This window comes from Cucumis melo, chromosome 7, assembly GCF_025177605.1.
Source record: "Cucumis melo cultivar AY chromosome 7, USDA_Cmelo_AY_1.0, whole genome shotgun sequence".
In the NCBI taxonomy this organism is placed as follows: domain Eukaryota; kingdom Viridiplantae; phylum Streptophyta; class Magnoliopsida; order Cucurbitales; family Cucurbitaceae; genus Cucumis; species Cucumis melo.
The window spans coordinates 28,685,197-28,705,587 of NC_066863.1; the positions used below are offsets into that span (position 1 = coordinate 28,685,197).

A 20,391-nucleotide genomic window follows, 5' to 3' on the forward strand; every position below is an offset into this window, starting at 1 on the left:
ATATCTCTTATCAATCATTTTTAATGAATTTCTGATTGATACCATTAACCAGAAAGTGAAGTTGGTTCGTGTGTCCAATCTATCTAATTTAAGCTAGGAAGAAATATCTAAATTTGCAGTGCTAAGTAATTTTATCTTATATTCTTCATTTATATTTTTATACTATAATTGTCCATATGTGGTTACCAACCTGGATTGTCTTAAGTAGAATCATGCACATTAAAAAAGCATTTCAACTTTTTCTCTGCTCTTTCTCCTCTTCTGCTTGCCAGTTCATTGTATTTTGATTGCTCTGAGACCCACTACAAAGACTACTTTTGTTTGTATCTGTGCACACACGGCCACCATATTGACAACAAATTCAGCAGAATCAAATCATTATTTCATCTTTCAGGGGATTGGAATTGTTATCCTCTAGTTTCTATTGATTGGTATGATTATGCAGCTGAAAAACGTAACTTAAATCATCCATTCAAATCTGTGGCTCATGGAGGGAGACAAAAGTACTTGTTCTACAGCTAATAGATTTGCTATATCTTTAGCAAAACTTAATTAGATACAAAGCTCTTCGACATGGTCCTCCCCAATAAAGGTTACCAAATCAAAAAATTTCCCCCAATTTCCTGTACATAATAAAAGATAACGAACAGATAAAGTATAGATTTCAATCATTATATTTGATTCCTCTCCTTAGTCTTTTCTATATTGCCTAATTCTTCTAATCACTCAATCTACTTCTTTTCTTGCTACAAGAACCTCATCTACTAGGAAAATCCTCACTCAAAATGCCACTTGGGTTTAGAAATATTTTCATCTATTACGTTTACCTAACTTTAAAGTCTACAAGAACATCTATTTTTCTGGTGTGAAACAATGAAAAATAAACTTCTCACCTATACCTTAAGGACGACATGGAGACAATATGAACCATCTAAATTCTACACTTTCATGGCCAATACATTAATGTTCTCACTGTTATGTTGAAACTTTTCAGGATCATTTTGGATGAGTTTCTTATGGAGGAGTTCCTGATAGCAGGCATTAAGGAATAGAAATGTTTGGTTCTGAGGAATAGATTCTATAGCTCAACAAGATCAATTTGACAACACACTCACCACTAAGTGGCTATACAGAGGTTAGGTAAAAGGTCTCAGTCAATCTTACACCACTAACTTATAGTCAGAACCAATATGATGCAACTTCAACTCTACAGTGTAGGCATTTTGTAATGAGATGAGATATCTCTGATAATATTATCTTCATTCCTATCCCTTCCCCCTCCTTTTGTGGCTTTACTGATTAAAGAATAGTGGTAGGGTTGGAGCCTTCATTGCAGTTGAACTTACACATTTTCTTTAGAAAAATTGCGGACTTAGGTAACCTATGGAAGAGGAAAAACTTCATCACAGAAAATTCTGACATTTGGCTGTAAAAAATGCTCTTATTTTGAGAGCTTTAACTTCAACTATCTCTTAGAAAATAAAAGCCAACTTATGAGTGCATGGCAAAGAAGAATCTACATCAATTTTCTGGTTGACCAAACAAAATTGATCAGAAGAAAGAAAGAAAAATAAACCAAAAAAAAAGCTGACGTGGCATACTGTGACTGGTTTTTCTTAAAAAAATTACAATTGAAGCATCTACTTTTCTCTCTTGGTCAATGTTTGAGCACTTTTCCTTCCTTTATGGAAAGAGCAAACTTTTCTGTTTGTCAACTCCTCCTTCTCCACCCCACCCTTTAAAATGGAGAGATAATCCAACTTGATTATAGAATTGGTTTGTGCTTAATTGTGGGCTCATTTTTTTAACAAGGAACAACATATGCTGTTGGCACTAATCTTTGTTGCACATTATTATACTTCATTGTGTAATTTTTCTTCCTTCCTTTCCCCTATTTTTCCTTTTCCTTCTTCTTGTTCTTGTTCTCTTTTGCCTCATTGGGTATGAGCATTTGAGCTCAATAAGAAAAGTTTTATGTAGTTTAGAACCAAAAGATGGAACCTTTTTCAGATTTTTGTAACTAATGCAATGCAACCCAAATTATCTTCATTTTTCTATTTCAATCTTTTAAGTCGAATGAAAAGCATGCAACAGACTCCCAACCCCATCTCTCATTTGGGGTGGGGGATCTCTAACTAAAGTATGTTTCTTTTTTCTTTTTTGTTCCAACTTCTCCTTGTGTAGAGTCTCTAGCTAGACTAGGTACAGTGAAAGCATAATATCACTAGGCAAGAAGCTGGTGCAAATCCTTTCGACTAGACATTTGTGAACCACAGCTAAGTACTTTCCCAATCCTTTCTGCTTTCCCATAAATTTATTTGATTACAAGTTTGGTTGTTGAACTTTTTGATATATTCTTGAACTATAACAAGTATCTAAATAGGATATTTAACTTTCCATTTCGTGTTTGATAGTTCTTTTAATTTTAAAAATTTCATCGTGTAATTTTAAATTTTGGGTCTAATAGTACTCTACATATTCATTTTTCTGAGTAATGAATGTATTATACTTAAAATTGAATTTTTGTATAATAGATTATTAAACTTTTAATTTTGCATCCAATAGGATCGTGAATTTTAATAAATGTCGAAAAGATCAAAGAATCATTAGACACCATTTAAGGTTAAAGGACCATTAAGCAGAAGATTGAAACTTTAGATGCTTATTAGAAAATTTTTAAAGTTTTGAGACAAGACAAACTTGAAAATTAAGATATTAAACATGTTTTTTACTCTTTATTCTCTATCCTACGTTTAGATCATGAAAATCTTAAAATTTTAGCCCGAATTTAAGTATCTTTTCCTTCAAGATTTATGGCTAGAGGCAAATGTTCTTCTAACTAGACCCGACAATATTTTTAGCTCATTGACTTTGTAGTTTAATATAGATGGTAGAGGTTCCTCTCAAAATTTTCTACCTAGATTTTAAGGTGAATTCTTACTTTGTCTCGATAACTTTTTTTTCTCTTTTTAATTAAAAAAAATAACATAGTTTTAAGGATGACATTAATTTAATGGTTGATGAAAAGTAAAAGGAAAAGGAGAAAAAAAAAAAAAGGAATTATTTGGGGTTTAGTTAAGTGGAGAATTGTGATTGTGTATAGTTATTGCTAGGGAAGGGTAGAAGGGGAAGTATAAATAACTTTAACATTAATAAAGTTTTAAAGTAAATTAGAAGTTTAATTAAGCAATGGGCAGCTCCAATGGTTTTGAGATTGGCAGAATAAAAATATTGTTTAAGAGAAAGATTGGGCATAAGATAAAGAAGCACTTTTAGTCTTATCAATGGAACTAAACTAATTAATTATTATTATTATTATTATTATTATTATTATTATTATTTCTCTAATGGTTCTATATATTAAATTAATCAAATGAATAACACACACTTTCCAAAGATATATTAAGAAATTGATTATCAATAATTAACTTCTTTTTGTCTTGTCAGATTGATATGGGGTTGGGTTTTGTCCTTTAAATTAAACTATAACCTAATTGCTTTAAGAATAAAAGTTTTTAATGTAATGTGCTAATTGCAACCAAAATTTAATACCCTCTTTAAAAGGGAAATAAATTATATTCTACTTCAATATATATAATTATTCAATTATTTTTCTTTATATATATATAATTATTTATATATATATATATATATATATATTTGTTAATATTTAGTGCTGTTGGAAGTTGTTCCAAATATTAAATATTTGGAGGGAAAGGAAAGGAATAAAAAGTTCCCACTTAGATTTTATTTTTAATAAAAGAAAAGGGAAAGAGTTAAAAACACTTTAGTATAAACAATTTTTTTTTTTCTTTTTAAGAGTCTAAAATTTTGCTTTTGTTTTTAAATATATATATATATATATATATTTTTTGGTTGGAAAAATGATTCTAATGGAATCAGTATTTTGTTCAAAAGTTTCATATTTTCTAAAGTTTCCATTTTAGTTTCTAGGAGTTTCTTTCTTAGATGGGTATCTCTTGTTTGTTCTCCTCCATGATGCTAATTTTGATGGTAAAGTGTATTGAAATATTTATAATAAAAAAAACAAAACAAAATTTTATACTTTAAAAAATTATTCAATAAAAATTCGCTTTTCTTATAAAGAGTAAAAAAATAGGTTATGGAAATAAGTTTCTTTTATTCTTTTTCTTTTCAAGATTTGAACCGCTAAAATTGTATTTGGAAAAACATCTTTTCAAATCAAAAAATGTTCAAATGTTACGATTTTATGGTCATGATAACTTTGTTCTTTTTTCTCAATGATTTTACAAAAATCAGTAATATTTACGGGGATAGTAAAATAGTACACGTTTCTTGATTGTATATTTATACACCATGAAAATAATTCATTTGGATAGATTTCAACTATTATTAATTAATTTATGAAGATGCAGTTTATGTTAATGAGTTCTATATAAATATTATCTTAGGGCATCATATCATTTGAAATATATTAGTTTTAGGTATATATAGTGTCATCTAATGAGAAAAATAATTAATTTCTAATAAGAGTTTTTATAGAAATAGAAAAATTCACAGACTATTTACATTCCAAACAAAACTATTAAAAAGAAAAAACTAATTACACTTCATTAAAGAAGTGTAAATATTTTGTGAAACGTTCTATTTTTCGTAAAATAAAAATAGAAAATGATATTTATTTTAGTTTCTAGTGTTTAATGTAATTTTTCTTTTTTGTTTTTAGAGAGAATAAAATTGGGAAAACTATCTACATTTTTCACTAATTACTACTTAAATACAAATTTGCTGATGAATATTATTTAGTCTATTTCATTTTATGAATCTAAAAACATAAAAATATTTATTATTACTGAACTCTTCATTTTAGTTTATTTTGGTTCATAGATAAATCATTTTAATTTAATCACCAAATTAAAAAAGAAAAAGAATCACTATGGTCGTTATCTTTATTTAACTTTTAATAAAATGATAATGATATAATTTTAATTTATCTTTAATCTTAAACTTTTGGGTCAGACTATGATTTAAGAGATTCGAAAGCTCTATTTGAGTTATATAAAAAAAAAAAAAAAAACAAAGAAACAAACTATTTAGATCGATCAACTTATGTAAACAACTATACATATATACATATACATTGTCGATATGAACGTTCAACTAGTTTAAACATATATCTCCAATAAATAATTCATATATTTCTTTAAAAAAAATTAATTGAAGCTCCCAAAAGTTTCACTTTTTACTTTTTAGTTTTTAGGTATTCTCTTGCTCTTCAAAACTTCTTTTTCTAATATGGTGATAATGCTTGTTTTATTTAGGTAATATGTTATTCTTGTGGTCATTCAATTTCTAATTCTACAAAAAAAAAAAAAGATGAAATTATAGTATACTGTCATATTCGGACTTCAAAATTTTGTTATTACAAATATGTAATTTACTTTGATGTCCACCAAGCAGGTCCTAAGTAAAAATTACACTCTTGATCGTCAAGATTTGGTTCGTGTTTAATTGGAGCCATGTAATTATCAAATTCTCTTTGAAGTTTCCGTTTGAACCATTGATCTCTTGATCACTTACCATGTATTGTTTATCTGTTAAACTTTGTATGCTTTGATAATTTTTAAACTCTTTAGCTTCAAAGAGTTATATTTGATAGCATTATTGGTCCTTCTAGTATTATTGTAGTTATTACTTTGCTTTTTACCTCTTTCTCCCTTTAATCACACTTAAAACAAGTCGAAAAGTCTCACAATCTTAATAATATATCTAAATATATTTAAGATAGAACCTTGTAGTTATCAAATGTCGTATTAGAGTCCATTAAACTCATACAAGTATTCAATCCAATAAAAAAAAAATGAAATCCAATACGTAACAATGAAACCAAAGAAATATCATCTTGAACGGGTATGTTCAAATTTTCAAAATTTCACATTGACTTGCAATGTTTATAAGATATATGACCACTCCTTCCATCGTCAATTAATTCAATATGTAAGTAACTGAACATGTGTATATATAGAAAAATTTTAAGTGCAGTAGCAGTATTGGAATTGGTGTGACCCATGACCAAACTTTCAAAAATTGTATTAATACCTCTAACCTTTCAAAATAAGAGTTAAAGAACGCAAATACATACATAGACCAAAACAGTTTATCCACACCTCATTTCACTTCTCTCTTTTATGCCCTCTCTCTTATCTATTTCAATCTATGTATGGTCTAACCCTTCTCTATTTTCAAAGATCTTCTTCAATATTTTCTTCGGTCAAGTAACAAAAACTTTGTCCATCATTTTGTGTAGTTCAAATTAATTTAGTTGTTGTGATCAGTTAAGTTTTGTCATGAGCAGATATGTTATTTCTTTGTCAGTACCTTTTGTATTTTGACTTTTGTGATTTATTGTTTAGTTGCATTTTGATTTTGGAATTTTGAGATTTTGAAAGATTTTATATTTTAACTTAAAGTTTTGAACTTCTGTTTGTTAGTTTGTTGAGATAATTGAGGTAAAAATTGAATCGTTCGATGCAAAATGAAAGTAATCTATATATGTTCAAATTGCTTTCTTTATGATAGTAAAGGACTTTTTCTTTTATTCTTTAAAAGGTTATGGATATTAACGCAATCATCTGAAAGCTCAAGAATATTTTTTTAAAAAGAAACTACAAACTGTCTGTGTCCATAGTCTGAATGGAGAGTGGTCAATGTTGGTTTGAATGAAAATAGGAAGGCAATCACCATGGAGAGAGAGAGAGAGAGAGAGGTCCAAGAAAGGAAGAAAAAGGAAACTGGGAATGAAGGAGAATATGATTAGAATGTAAACACACCTTTAAAATTTTGCTAAAATCTGCTTTCAAAAACAAATTAGCTTCAGCTCTTCAAAGCCAAAATGGCCATGACTCCACCATCATAATACTTATATTATTAAGCTCGAAATGGGAGGTTTGATTCTCCTACTAATACGTAGGAAAACCCCAAAAAAGGCTTACAAAACTACAATGCCATTAAAAATGTTGCCCTTTTGGCATCCAGGAGGTATCGAGGTTGAGTGGACAGAGAAAAGATTATATTGCAAATTGCAATAATAAAGTAAACAAGATTTGTAATAGGCGTAGAGACTATAAAGTACAGTAGACACAGAAGAATTCATAAAGAGAATGAATTTAGCAAGTTTCTCAAATTATCTATTAATATCAAAATGGGGTGTGTGTTATTATTGTAGTACCACCTGGGTCATGGTAAAAGAATCAAGAAGCCTCCAATTATTTGGTAACACATAAAAGAAAGCCTAAAAGGATTTGTATCTTCCAAAGGAAGACACCCGTTCTATCTCTAATTGACAGGGAAAAAACTCAGATTTCTATTTTTGCTGAAGCAACAACTGCGAATACACACAGCTTGAAATCTCTTTCTTTAAAAGTACCAGTTTATTCTAGAAAAAATGTATGCAATCAGTGATGGTGATCGTCGTCATCTCCATAACCATCTGGCGATCCTCCAGGTCCAACTACTTCCAGCTGCGAACACAATTTCAAATTAGAAAATTTTGGCATTCCTAGTTAATTTCTGATCAAGACTTGAATGTCTTTATCCGTATTTAAATTCAAGAAGTGAGACTATTGGAGAGAGAACTAACATACATACTTTGTTCTAATCATAATTAGAAGAACCAAATATAGCATATAACTCAATTGGCAAAGGATTTGCTCTCCACCAATGGGTCATAGGTTTGAATCCTCAACCTCTACTTGTTGAAATCAAAATAATAATAATAACGTGAAGAATGCAATTAACCCACCATGAACGAAAGAGGAAACATAAGTAATTCCTATGTGTGTGTATAATCACAATTCACAACTTATCATGCACGAAGACCTTTCTTTTTTACTTCAACACGAGGTGAGGATGGGTGATTTGAATCCTTAACCTTTAGGTTGAAGTTGTAATGTCTTAAATAGTTAAGCTAGGTTCAGATTAGCTATACATAAAAATTAATTAAAATTAGAATAGATTGTAATCCATGGTTAGGTTTTTGGGGTTGTACTTCCCACCCCCAAGAATGATATTTTACTCTATCAATGAAGTTATAGCGTTCTTATATTTTTCAATACCATTTCTAGCATTCCATATTTTGGCAACATAACGTAATTATTTACAATAAGTCCTCACCGCGAAATACTGCGTGCACACAGGGCATTCAAGTGGCTCGCCTTTCCTCAGCCGAAACCAGATAACATCATGCTCATCCTCTACAATAATCAAAAACATGCGACAACAATAAGTTGGAAAATCTCGTGTGTAGGGAAGAAAGCAAAATTTACATACGTAAAATTTTGTCAGGCTTGCACAAAATTGATGAAAAGGAATGGATAAAACTTAAAAGAGAAATTGCAAGTGCTTACCGCCTTCACCTCCAGGGCACCCAACTATTCTTTCATCGTAATATGACTTTATAACAGCAGGAGCTTCCTAAAGGCACAAGAAAGTGTTTAGATTTCATCTAAGGAAATAGTTCGTGCAACCAAACTTATTCTTTCAGGCACATCCTCACACGGTATTTTGAGGTGCATCAAGAGCAAAACAAGTTACCGGCTCATTGAACTCGAAGCAAAGTGTACTCATATATAAAAAGGCAACTAATCACAAAATTAATAACCACTACATATAAGTACTATATGACACTGAAAATAGAAGATTATGAAAATCGAAAGTTTCTTCTAGTGCTTATTCAGTGATCATCCTAAATCATACTTTGGGTTTTCTATTTTCCTGGATTTATTCAAAATATTTCATTCAGCAAGCTGCCTAAAAATGGAAGGTGTACCCTCGGTCAATTTTTCCTCAAAGGATCACACAAATGGTATGGCTCAAGAACTCTCTCCCCTATATTTTGCCTAAAGCGCCTACTTTATATAAAAAGAGTGAAGAACCTGCTGAACAAGTCTTCTTGAACTAAAGATAGCATGCAATACCCTTTTGTGTACCCAAAAGCCATCAGACTACAATAGTAATTTGGCATGTAAATTATCGGAAAACACACACACGGGCTCACAAGTCACAACACGGTAAAGTATAATTCAACATTGCATGTTCCTTTATTTATAAGTTCATCACAAATAAGACATCAATATGGAGTACGAAGAAAGGGAGGAAAAGGGTTTCCTCGGACACGACCCAAAGAGTACAAAAATAAAATTAATATGTAAACAGCAAAATTACCAACCTTAGTGCCAAAAGGACCTACAGGGTTGTTTATATCAAGGATGTCTCTTCCCTGCAAACATAAACCCCATTGGAATGAGACTTCATTTTGATAATGAATTATACTTCAGATCCCAATCAATTGAAATATTTACATAAACCAGACTCAATATCAGTACAACATGAGGAATGAGGATTGCCTCAGAAAATTTAAGAATCCCACGAAATACAACATGCCAATTGGAACGTTTTGGGTCATATCGTATGGCACCTATCATTCCAGAACCTTAGCCAAACAGACCCAACAGGTTGTTGACTCAGCTTGTTTTTAATGTTTGCTCAACCATTATGTTAAATCTTTTAGCACACCTGTTCATAAATCATAAGTTATACGCTGCTTCTTTTATCGGATGATTATTACACCTATTCCTCTCCAAAATCTATCAACATATTTGAAGTAGGATAAGCTAACATCATCGGGCCTCGTGCAGAAAATTTTCTTTGTCAAACATAAAGTCGACCTTTTCTAAAACCAATTCAAGGAAAGGCAAAAAAGATTTGTTTGATAAATGACCGTCCACAAATACAAATACAACGGCGTACGTAGAGGTTTGATATTGACCTTCTGATGAAAATGAACGAATCAATTTAGGTAGTACAACTACAAATAATCCACCTGATGTCCATTTTCCGCATGATTGGGAGCATCTTTTACCTATTTTCAGTCTGTATACCGCTCTTTTCTTTTTCTTTTCTTTTTTCATTTTTCAATATCAAATCGGAAAAACAAAACCACGCATCGAGAACAGAAGAAAAACACCTCAAGCGTAGCTTCAAGCTCTTCACGCTCGTGACCGGTTGCAATCGGCATTACATCCTCAACATTCTTTCGCAGACCAGCATCAACAGCTAATTTACAAGAAAAAAAGAATCAAAATATTAACCATACGAGACCAAATCATACAATAGATCCATGTTCATTCCATACACTCGGTGACCGAACCTAAAATATGAATATGAAATCCAGAGAAGAGAATAGGATATACCAGCCTCAGCGCTGAAATGGCGAGCGAAGAGCGAAACGCAAGGTGAGGGAGAAACACGAGATGAAGCAGCAACAGCAAGTCGTGAGGCTGTGGAAATGGATCCGGATGGAGCAGCAGATGCTGCCGTCGATGATGAAGGAAGACGTTTTAGGGCATTGAGGTGCAAAGAGAGCAATCTCCTCCACATGGTTGGTGATTCTCCGGCGAACTGGTTAGCTTTTCTTTGTTCAATCAATTTGTTTCTCTTCTTTAGCGGCCTCTTTTTGGTAATGGAGAAATACGTAAATAAGTCAAGAGGAGGTCCGGCTCCGCTTAGAGTGATAGTTCCCCGATTATTTGGTACGGACGGTTCTACGTGCAGTCCGGCGCAGGAGATATCCTTTTCTTTTTATTTCTTTTTTAATATTATTTTTCTATGTGGATTATTATTGCATTCTTCAACTTTATTAAAATTTGTTAATACTTGCAATGACAATCAGTCCTTTTAATAGTTAAGCACACTTCCACCTCTAATTCTTCGAATTTTTTCAACTCCATCTTTGAAATTGCCTCTCTTATACCATCCCCATCGCTCCAACTCAATTCACCTTCAAGTTGCTTCAATGGTGGTTATTCTCTTCCTTCTGAATGGGGATAGGATCAAACAGAATGCTCAAAGATTTTCTTCATGAAGTCTAACTCTATAGTTAAGACGTATAGGGGTGTCGAATTTCCTAAAATATTTTATAGTAGGATATGGAAATTTTCCCTAAATGTCAAATTCAGGTAATGTGCAAAATGCGATTTATAGTTCTGTTTGATAAATTATTAAATGTACTAACAAATTCTCTGCTCTAGTTATTTTCCTATCAGAAGAAGTCCGCCTAGGAACAAGAAGCATGTTTGATAATAATATATATAATAAAATGAATCCTCTGATGTTTGAAGATACAAAATAAAAACGATTTACTAGCGCATTCAGAGAGAATGATCGAAGAATTTTAACTGGTTATTGGAGGGGTGCGCCAGGCCCAAGCTGTAGTGCAACGCATGGGCGACGCTCGAGGGCCCTGGCAGCAAGCTACCATGGTGGATCCTCCCCCTTGAAAAATTAATTTAATATCATGTGAGCCGATGGCCCACGTATCAGATATTAAACTGATAAGAACAGATACTACACTTGATCTTAGCCAAAAGGCCGAGAAAGGTATGCTTTGTATTGAGAATGAAATCCCTTTTTATACTCAGTCTCTTCCTTCCATCTTTCTAAACTCCCCGATGTGGGACAATCTTAATTCCAAGTTCTTTCATTTCCCACTGCACCCTGCAACGCATTTTTTATATTTTAAAAGGTGACCCTTCTGATTTCTTAATTTTCATTTTTATTCTGAAATGTTTACAGACGAAGCATAAACTTTTTATAATTCATGAAGACAATAAAATAATACTGAGGTTTAAACATTTGTGCTTATTGAGAAAAGTGTAGAATGATGGTTTTGTTTGAGATTTTAAACAGAAATTATGCTATTTTCATCGAGGTATTGTGAAAATTTGTCAGCGTCCAATTTCATTCATATCCAGACTTACAATACTTTGGGTTAAGCTCTTGATGGTAAAGTTAATTCTTAAATGACTTAATTGGGAAAAAAAAATCAAAGATAATTATAGGTAGAAATTGTGATAAACTAATACGTGAAAGTTACAGGATAAAGTCCAGATGCCATAGGGCTTAGAGAACTTAGTGGAATTTAGGTCTTATTTCAAATTAATCTATTTTACTCCAATTTATCATTTCACTTAACTAAAGTTACATTTATCTTATTAGTAATACCAAAATTTTGACATAAAAGATGTTAATCAAGTTGTTACGCATTTAGCCTAGTTTATATATGTTATTTCCCAAACTTTCAGAGATGCAAATTTAAGTCAATAGGACTTTTAATCCCTTAATATAATTGATATTAATGTACTAAACACAAGATTAAAAGTTCGAAACAGTAAATATAAATTGATTTTTAAAATTATGAATTTGTTAGTAATTAACTAGACACAAGATTGAAAGTTACCGAGGTCTCCATAGACACATTTAAAAGCTAATAGACTAACAAACAATTAAAGTTTAACGACTAAACTTGTAATTTAACGTAGGCAAAAATTTATAATTAAAGAGGGCGGTAAAGATTTATACCAGGCAATTTCTACAACCTCATAAGCTAAAATCATACACTGGTAAAACAAATTTAAACAAAATAAAGGGGTTTACACTATTGAGTCTAATCATACCAGATTTTTCTCAATACTATTTGAATTTGAGTTTATATCTTTCCTTCAATTCTAGGCGTCATCTGTCCCAACCAGAGGGTCTCTTTCTTTCTCGAGGCCTGTCGCTAGAACTGCAATTAGATCATATAACCCACCAAATGAGTATATTGATAAAAGGTATACATACACATTAACAGATAAAGGGATTCTACCAACCTTTCTGTGTTCTTTTGGCTTGAATATTCTACAGGATTTGGCATGTACGAGTTCCCTCTCGACACAGGAGGCGCTGGGCTGTTTGCACCACCGCCGATCGAACCACCAGATACAAAGCCTGATAATGTTGGCCTTTTGTTTGCTGGCATATTATAGCTGTTACTTGAACCCTGACTTGGAGGGGCCGATGAAGCAGCAACGAAATTGCTCTTGAACTGCGCCATCATTCCTGTCCTCAATGAATTTACAGCTGCAGATCGACTTTGAACATTGGTTGTTGAAGGAGTACTACCGCTGCCTTCTGGGTTATAACCAATTCCAAGACCAAAATCCACTCCACGCACGCCTCGACCATTGCTGCCACGACTTTTACCCTTTTTCCCACCACCACCACCACCTACAAAGACAACAATTGCATAAATATATAAATGTGATTGGGAAATTTAATCAATACGTTGATTTTTTGGTCTCTTATGAAATCCCCAATTTTTGAGGAAGAAATGAAAGATTAGGCGTTGATTAATACCTCCTTTTTTCCTTGCATCACGCTTTGACCTGAATCGCCCATCCTATAATGATTTCAACGGCAAATGGTTCAGCAAAAAATTATAAATGGCAACTTTCTCAAACAACTAGTTCTCACAATCTGGAAAAGAACTGGGATGCTTAATGAAAGAACAAGAATAAGCAAGGCTATTAAGAAAACAACAATCCTGAGAACATAGAAAGCACTCAAAAGCTTACACGAGGGAGCTCCAATTGTTAACAATACAAAATAATAGACTAATTACAAAATAGTCAGCCACAAACACCTATAAAGCATCGCCAGACAGAGAAATAAAATCATTAAAAAAATATTGAAAAGAGCCCTTTTTGGTTCAAATCTAAGTTTTGAGTATAGTTTTTATTTGATCCCTAGGTTTCAAAAGGTTATAATCTTAAAACCTAAAATCGAATGAGATAAAAATGTAACATTTAAGGTAAAAGTGTAACATTTTGATATTTTGAAAGAAAATAGAAACTATACTCAAAACTCACGAACAAAATCACGAACAAAAGGATATGGATATATTTCCCAGAAGGAAAAAACTAAAGAAATTTGATTTTAAATTTCGAACAACTTGAAAAAAAAAAAAGTAAGTCATTAGCTTACAATGAACCTAATGATATGCAGCATATTACGAAAAATTACCTTCATTGCCAGATCCATCAGTTCAACTGATACGTTCTGGCCAGCAGCAATCAAACTATTAACTAACTCGCCAGCAAAGCGAGCCTCTTTCTGGGTTATAAGAGTGTGTGCTCTCCCATCCTTGTCACCAGCACGACCTGTTCTACCGATACGATGAACATGCATGTCCATATCTTTAGCAATGTCAAAGTTTACAACAGACTTGATTGACTTAATGTCAAGCCCACGAGCAGCAACATCAGTTGCAATGAGAACATGATAAACACCAGATTTAAACTTTTGCAGAGTTTCCATTCGAGATGCCTGGTCCTTGTCACCATGAAGGGCTGCAACCTTAAAACCTTTCTGCAAAAGTTGAGATTCAACCTCATCCACTGTGGCTTTTTTAGAAGCAAATACCAATACATCACCATCATCAATCATTTCAGGTAACTTCTCAAGAAGCCAAGGCAACTTCTCCAAATCAGAAGGAAGAACATGAACAACCTGTGTAATATCTTCATTAGCCATCCCAACCTCTCCTACCGTAACTCTTACAGGATCCGTAAGAATTTCTCGAGCTAATTTTTCAACCTTACGGGGCATAGTTGCAGAAAAGAGTAAGGTCTGACGATCAGGCCGAATCTGACCAACAATGGAACGAATTTGGGGTTCAAATCCAAGGTCAAACATTCTATCAGCTTCATCAAGTACCAAGTATGTGGCTTTTGACATTGTCAAAGCTTTCAATTTGATCATATCTATCAGTCTGCCAGGGGTGGCAACAACTATCTCACATCCAGCTTTGAGTTCTTTAAGCTGATCAAATTTGGACATCCCACCATATACTGCAGAGACACGTAACCCATGTGCTTTTGAAAATTTTTTACACTCTAGGTATATTTGGTGTGCAAGTTCTCTGGTGGGTGCACAGATCACCCCAATAGGGCCCTCTTCTTTTTCAAGCTCAGGTTGATCCATAATATGAACAATCATCGGAAGAACAAAAGCAGCAGTCTTACCAGAACCTGTCTTCGCTATTCCAATGATATCTCCCCCGGAAAGCACAATTGGCATAGCTTGGCACTGTATAGAAGTAGGCTTTTCATACCCTTGCTTTTTGATTGCATTCATAAGTTGAGGGGAAAATCCACAGTCTTCAAATGTTTTAATTGGCCTGGGAACATCAAACCCCGACACACGAATAGCCAAACTCTTCCGATACTCAGAAACTTCCTCTTCACTCATCCCTAAAGTGAAGGAAACATTCATCAAATTTAGAGCCAGACGTAATAGTTTAAATTCTTCACACGCTCAACAAGTTTATCTAGGAAACTCTAAACAGGGGATGGAAAGGGGGAAAAAAGAAAAAGAAAAAACGTTGTGGTCAGACATATAAAACAGCAACAATAAAAATGGTAAGCAACAACATACGCTCACAAATCCACACATTAACTCCTTCAATTGAAAATTATATTTTATCCAATTTTGCTGTGATTAAGTTGAAAGGCCAAAAACTGAAGTATTGGAAATAGTTAAACGGAATGAAGATTGCATATCTTATCAGATCTTTAAGTCTCCATATATCATACAGTTCTTCCTTCCCCAAAAAAGAGAGAAAAAAAATTAAATTTTCGGTCCAGAAGATAAATTAATGGTCATGATACACAAACTTAACGCAGGCAGTCACATAAGCCAGAGAGAGAAAAACAATAATGAAAAATAACCAAACCATAAGTTCCAACTGATCAGTGACCTGATATTGAAGCTTTCTCCTCGTAGAAATCTTTATTGAAGGGCTCGTAATCAATGGAGCTATGATCAAGAGCAGGAATCGGTTCGATTTTTTTCTTCTCAACAATCAACATATTATCATCAGAGTCGTATTCAACCATCCCTGCATCCACAGCCTTAGCAGCCGCATAAACCTCCTCATCCGAATCATAACCAGCATGAAGCGCATCAGCTGCCAGCGTCAATCCCACGTCCTTCTTGGCCCTAAGAAAGCTCTCCATTGGATCATCCTCCTCGTCGTCCCTATACTTATCCACCTTCTCCTTCGGTTTCGGCGGTGGCGGCGCTTTCATTTCTTCGTGAATTCCCTCCATGAATGCATCTAAAGGATCAATTTCTTCTTCTTCAGCACCGGCAGCACCAGCTCCACCATCGTCGTTACCACTCGCCTCTTCCCCATCATTATCATCGTATTCTATATTATCAACATCAGTATCTTCGTAGTTGTCGTGCCCATGGCCTCGTGACGAAGGAGGGACATAAAGCCGCTGAGGAGCTTGAGAGCGCTCAAAATTGTAAGTAGTTTGCCGGTTGATTCCAAACCCTTCAAACCCGAACTTCCTCTTCGACATTCTGATCGGTTGGTCGACGATTCCAAAACAGAACCCTAAACCGGCATGAGAAATTGAGTAGAAACCCTCAATCAGAGATTTGTGAAGAATTTACCTGAAGCTAGGGTTTTGGGAATCGGAACGGCGACTCGACGGGAAGGAAGAGGATTTTAATGTTTCGGCTAGCTCAGTGAATAGTCCGAAGAGAGAATCGACGGCGAACGAGGTCGGGTTATCTTTTTTGGGGGAATTTCAGAATTTGGGATATCGGTCGGACTATTTGACCCGGAAACTCGACGGGACAACCCGAATCGTTTGAAGTGATTTTGTTGTTGGGCTGTAGGCCGACGTGTTCCAAACAGGTTTAGTTATGGCCCATCAATATTAAGTTCGTGCATGAGATGGCCCAAAAATCACTTTTAATCCATAAATTTGGATGGAAATAACAATTTAGTTTGTAATAGTTTTTAGTTGGTATGGTTTCAATTTTGTATCAATTTAATAATTTTTTTTATTTTATTATGTAACCATTTAATTCTTTTAATTTAAAATTCGTAACAAATTTATCTCTATTATGGAAATTAGTGTATAAATTTAATAGACTTTTTTTAACGCAATTATTTTACAAAATACAAAATCTACATCTTAAAATAATAAAAAATGGTAAAAAGCTTTGATACTGTTACAAACTTGAATGCAAAAATTGATGCCTATCAAAATTTAGATTGAATTGTTACAAACTAAAGTTGATAAAGTAAATTTTTTTAGAAATTAGGGACCAAAAGTATATTTTAACCAATTGTATAAGAATATTCTAATTAAATGTAATATTGTTCCAATTTACCGCTCCAATTAATTTTGTAACTCATTATTTAGTACAATATTAAATACATCTTATATCATATCATTTTAAGAACAACTCGACTGATTTACATCCCTATTAATGACTAAGAGGTTTATGCTTGTTCTAAAAAAAGTATATGCTTAGAATCTATCTATCTATTGTACTAAATAAAAAATAACTCATACAATAATCTAACTTGTACTAGTTTTTAGTCTCTGGAATATTACATTGAATGAAATATTGTGTGAGTTTATAATTTTATGGGTTAACTAAACTTCCAAATTTGAATAAGCAATTGAATTTTGACTTTAGTTAAGAAATTTCTTAAATTGTATGTGTAAACATCAATTATAAAGATGTACTTTGAAGAATGGACAATTTTGAAGGACAAATTCCAAAACCTAACAAACCAACCGCTAATAAAGGCTGATTCAATTCTTTGACTAATCTTCCCATCCGCCCACGCTCGTTATACCCCTCGTGCGGCCGAGAAAAGAATAACACTTTTTTAGGGTTTCTTTTTTAAATCCAATGCCATTCCAAAATAGGTGTTAATGTTTAACACTAAAATGAGTTAATTGTGATCTATTTTGTTGCTAGATTTTGAGATGTTTAAAATGTATCTATGTGTAGAAATCTATCAATGTCTATCTATGTTTATTATTGATATTAAACTTTGCTATATTTTTTTAAAATATCTTGGTCAATTTTACTATAATTGAAAATAGTATGTATACATGTATACACAATACTTGGTTAGAATCAAGGGTGCGTTAATTTTCATTTATTCTCTACCATCATAAAAGAAAAAACTTTAAAACACTTTCTTCTAAACTTTTTTTCTTCTTTTTTTGCCATTAGTAGCTTGCGTTTAGATATTTTGGTGAATCAAATAAAACAAATCCAACTTGAAATGCACTAAGTTCTTGTTTGGTTAGAGGCTCTTTTGTGCGATAATGCATTTGGATATTTGGTGTTCATGTTTGTTTGATGAATTTTGTTCATTTTTTAAAATATCACTTTTCCAGGCATCTTTATTACTTTTTACCATTGATTTTGTTCTACCAGTGCAGACTTTTTTTTAAAAAAAAAAATTATTATTATTTTAACTTTCTCTTTTACTTGTCATTTTTCTTATTTTATTTTATCTTTAATTCTTGGACATCTTATTTTCAAATTTCTTATATTCCCGCGAACTAAAATGATCCCGAACATTTTTCTATAAGCTAAAATGTTATTCATACTTCAAAATTTGTTCCATATTAGTTCATGTATTTTTCGATTTGGTTTCCGTTCCTACCACTTTAAGCATAGCAAATGTCTAATCAATTAAAAAAAAGTTGCAATTAAGTTATGTTTTATTATAACTTCCTTGGTGGAAGTTAAAAGTGCACTAATTACAATTAGACCATGAAAAAGATGTTACACTCGAGAGATTTACTGCATCACTTAAACAAAATGGTTGTTGCTATCAATTCTTTTAAAGAACTTACAAAATTGTTTTAAGAATTAAACCCATAGACAAAACTATACATAAATAATTGTTTGGATTCAAAATTTTGAGATGGAAACATCAGACAAAATAGAATTGAATTTAACAACTTAAAATGTATATTTTATTGATTAAAATGACAAGAGTTTGAAACTATTAAACTTTCATATGTTGTATGTTGAACTAAAAAATATCTTACTTATTGAACATTTAGGGTGTGTTTGGGTTGGGGTTTTAGGGGGAAAAGGATTAGGAAATTGGGCCAAACCGTGTTTGGCCCAAAGAATATGATAAATAATCCTAATCCCTAAATAACCCTATCTTATTCTATTTTTACTTTCTTACAACCCTACATTACCCTACTAAATAACTCAATCTAATTTCTATTATTATTTTTTAAATTACTACAATCATAATCTTTCCCCCAAACACATATTACTATAACACTACTATCATAATCTTTTCCCCAAACACATACTATTATAATACTACCTTTTATATTCTTTCCCTCAAACACATATTATCATAACACTAGGATTGTCATAATCTTAGGATTATCATAATCTTGTGATTATCATAATCTTAGGATTATTATAATCCTTTTCCCCCATAACTCTTTCCCTCCCCCAAACGCACCCTTAGTTTTTACATGGCCATAACTCTATTGGTCCAAACTACTTTGCTCAACCTTGACTTGACCAACTCGAGGCACAACCTTGTCAAATGCTCAATGGGGCATGATTTTCTCATGCCTTAACCCACATTTTTTTTGGCCCAAGAAGTGGTGTAGCAAAGATGCTCGACCTTGCTAGAGACCAAGACCAACCCTAGCCAAAAGGAAACTGTTAATGCTTCGTGACCTATTAGGTTACCTAATTATCTTAAAGCAACTTAAAAATCTCAGAGAACAATCTTGGTCAACTTTATCTATAAATACATCATTATAGTTCTATATGAAGTATCTAAGAATTTCTAATTTTTTTCTCTATCATTCAGTTCTCTTACTAATTAAATCATCAGTCATCTTTAGTCTTACTACTGTTGTTAGGATAATGTCATGTGTTTTTATTGACCACGTAAAAAATACATATAAATCATTTTAAAATTTAAACTAAAAAATCGTCGTAAACATGCCAAAAGATAATTCATTACATGTTTTTGCTAAAGTACAAAGTTAACTAAATCATTACCAATATAATTCTTAATCTAAATATCCTTTTTTATATATAAAAAATAGATTAAATAATAAATTTAGTTCTTGAAGTTTCAAAATTACAAACTTAGTTACTAAAATTTTTTCAAATTTTAAATTCACAAATCTTTTAAACACAAAAATAAAAGTTTAGAGTTGTATTAATCACAAATTTAAATTTATTTTAGACTGGATTGTTAGTTTTCCAAATTGCAAAAACCAATCCATCGAAAAACCAAATCAAATAATGCGGTTGGATTGGATATGCTCCATTCTCTCAACATCGGTCTCTCTCATGTCTCAACTCTCATTGTGGATCTCTCTCAGCCCACCCTCTGTGACTTCAACCAGCACCCACCTGCCACCCCCTCGGCATCGCGATCAACTTGTAAAACCTTGTCATTGTCGATTCCCTCTATCGATCCCTCGTTTGTCCCTTCTTCTTGCGAAGACGTTCTTCAAATATTGAGGTCAGATATTGCGCGTAGAAGAAGAAAACACTATTGGTTCGATTGAGCAAACCCTGTAGAAATAATTAGTTCAAAAAATCATCCTTTACCAAAACCTTCCTCTCAAACCCAAAATTTAGGGCTTTTTATTACCTTTACCATGTTTTCCACTGTCTTCTGTTGGATATAAAAGTAAAATTTTAACCCTT

General features: G+C 32.6%; 2 protein-coding genes, 1 long non-coding RNA gene and 1 other non-coding gene across 4 annotated transcripts; 1 reads left to right on the top strand and 3 right to left on the bottom strand.

The window, feature by feature from the left end:
• The first annotated feature begins 77 nt into the window (after positions 1-77).
• On the top strand, positions 78-1,270 carry LOC127150199 (uncharacterized). Its single transcript, XR_007822306.1, has 2 exons — positions 78-592; positions 995-1,270. It is a non-coding gene; the product is annotated as an uncharacterized LOC127150199 (long non-coding RNA).
• Positions 1,271-7,130: 5,860 nt separating this feature from the next.
• LOC103494723 (cytochrome c oxidase subunit 5b-1, mitochondrial) lies at positions 7,131-11,413 on the bottom strand. Its single transcript, XM_008456053.3, has 6 exons — positions 10,233-11,413; positions 10,007-10,095; positions 9,209-9,259; positions 8,388-8,454; positions 8,155-8,234; positions 7,131-7,502 (listed from the first exon to the last, which is right to left on the bottom strand). Exons 1-6 carry the CDS (start codon positions 10,417-10,419, stop codon positions 7,437-7,439), a joined length of 540 nt encoding a protein of 179 aa, XP_008454275.1. The 5' UTR covers positions 10,420-11,413; the 3' UTR covers positions 7,131-7,436.
• LOC127150423 (U2 spliceosomal RNA) lies at positions 11,227-11,422 on the bottom strand. The gene has a single exon (XR_007822729.1). It is a non-coding gene; the product is annotated as a U2 spliceosomal RNA (small nuclear RNA).
• A 921-nt stretch (positions 11,423-12,343) lies between these two features.
• LOC103494724 (DEAD-box ATP-dependent RNA helicase 24) lies at positions 12,344-16,498 on the bottom strand. Its single transcript, XM_008456054.3, has 5 exons — positions 15,617-16,498; positions 13,882-15,110; positions 13,216-13,258; positions 12,690-13,086; positions 12,344-12,604 (listed from the first exon to the last, which is right to left on the bottom strand). Exons 1-5 carry the CDS (start codon positions 16,224-16,226, stop codon positions 12,553-12,555), a joined length of 2,331 nt encoding a protein of 776 aa, XP_008454276.1. The 5' UTR covers positions 16,227-16,498; the 3' UTR covers positions 12,344-12,552.
• Positions 16,499-20,391: the final 3,893 nt, after the last annotated feature.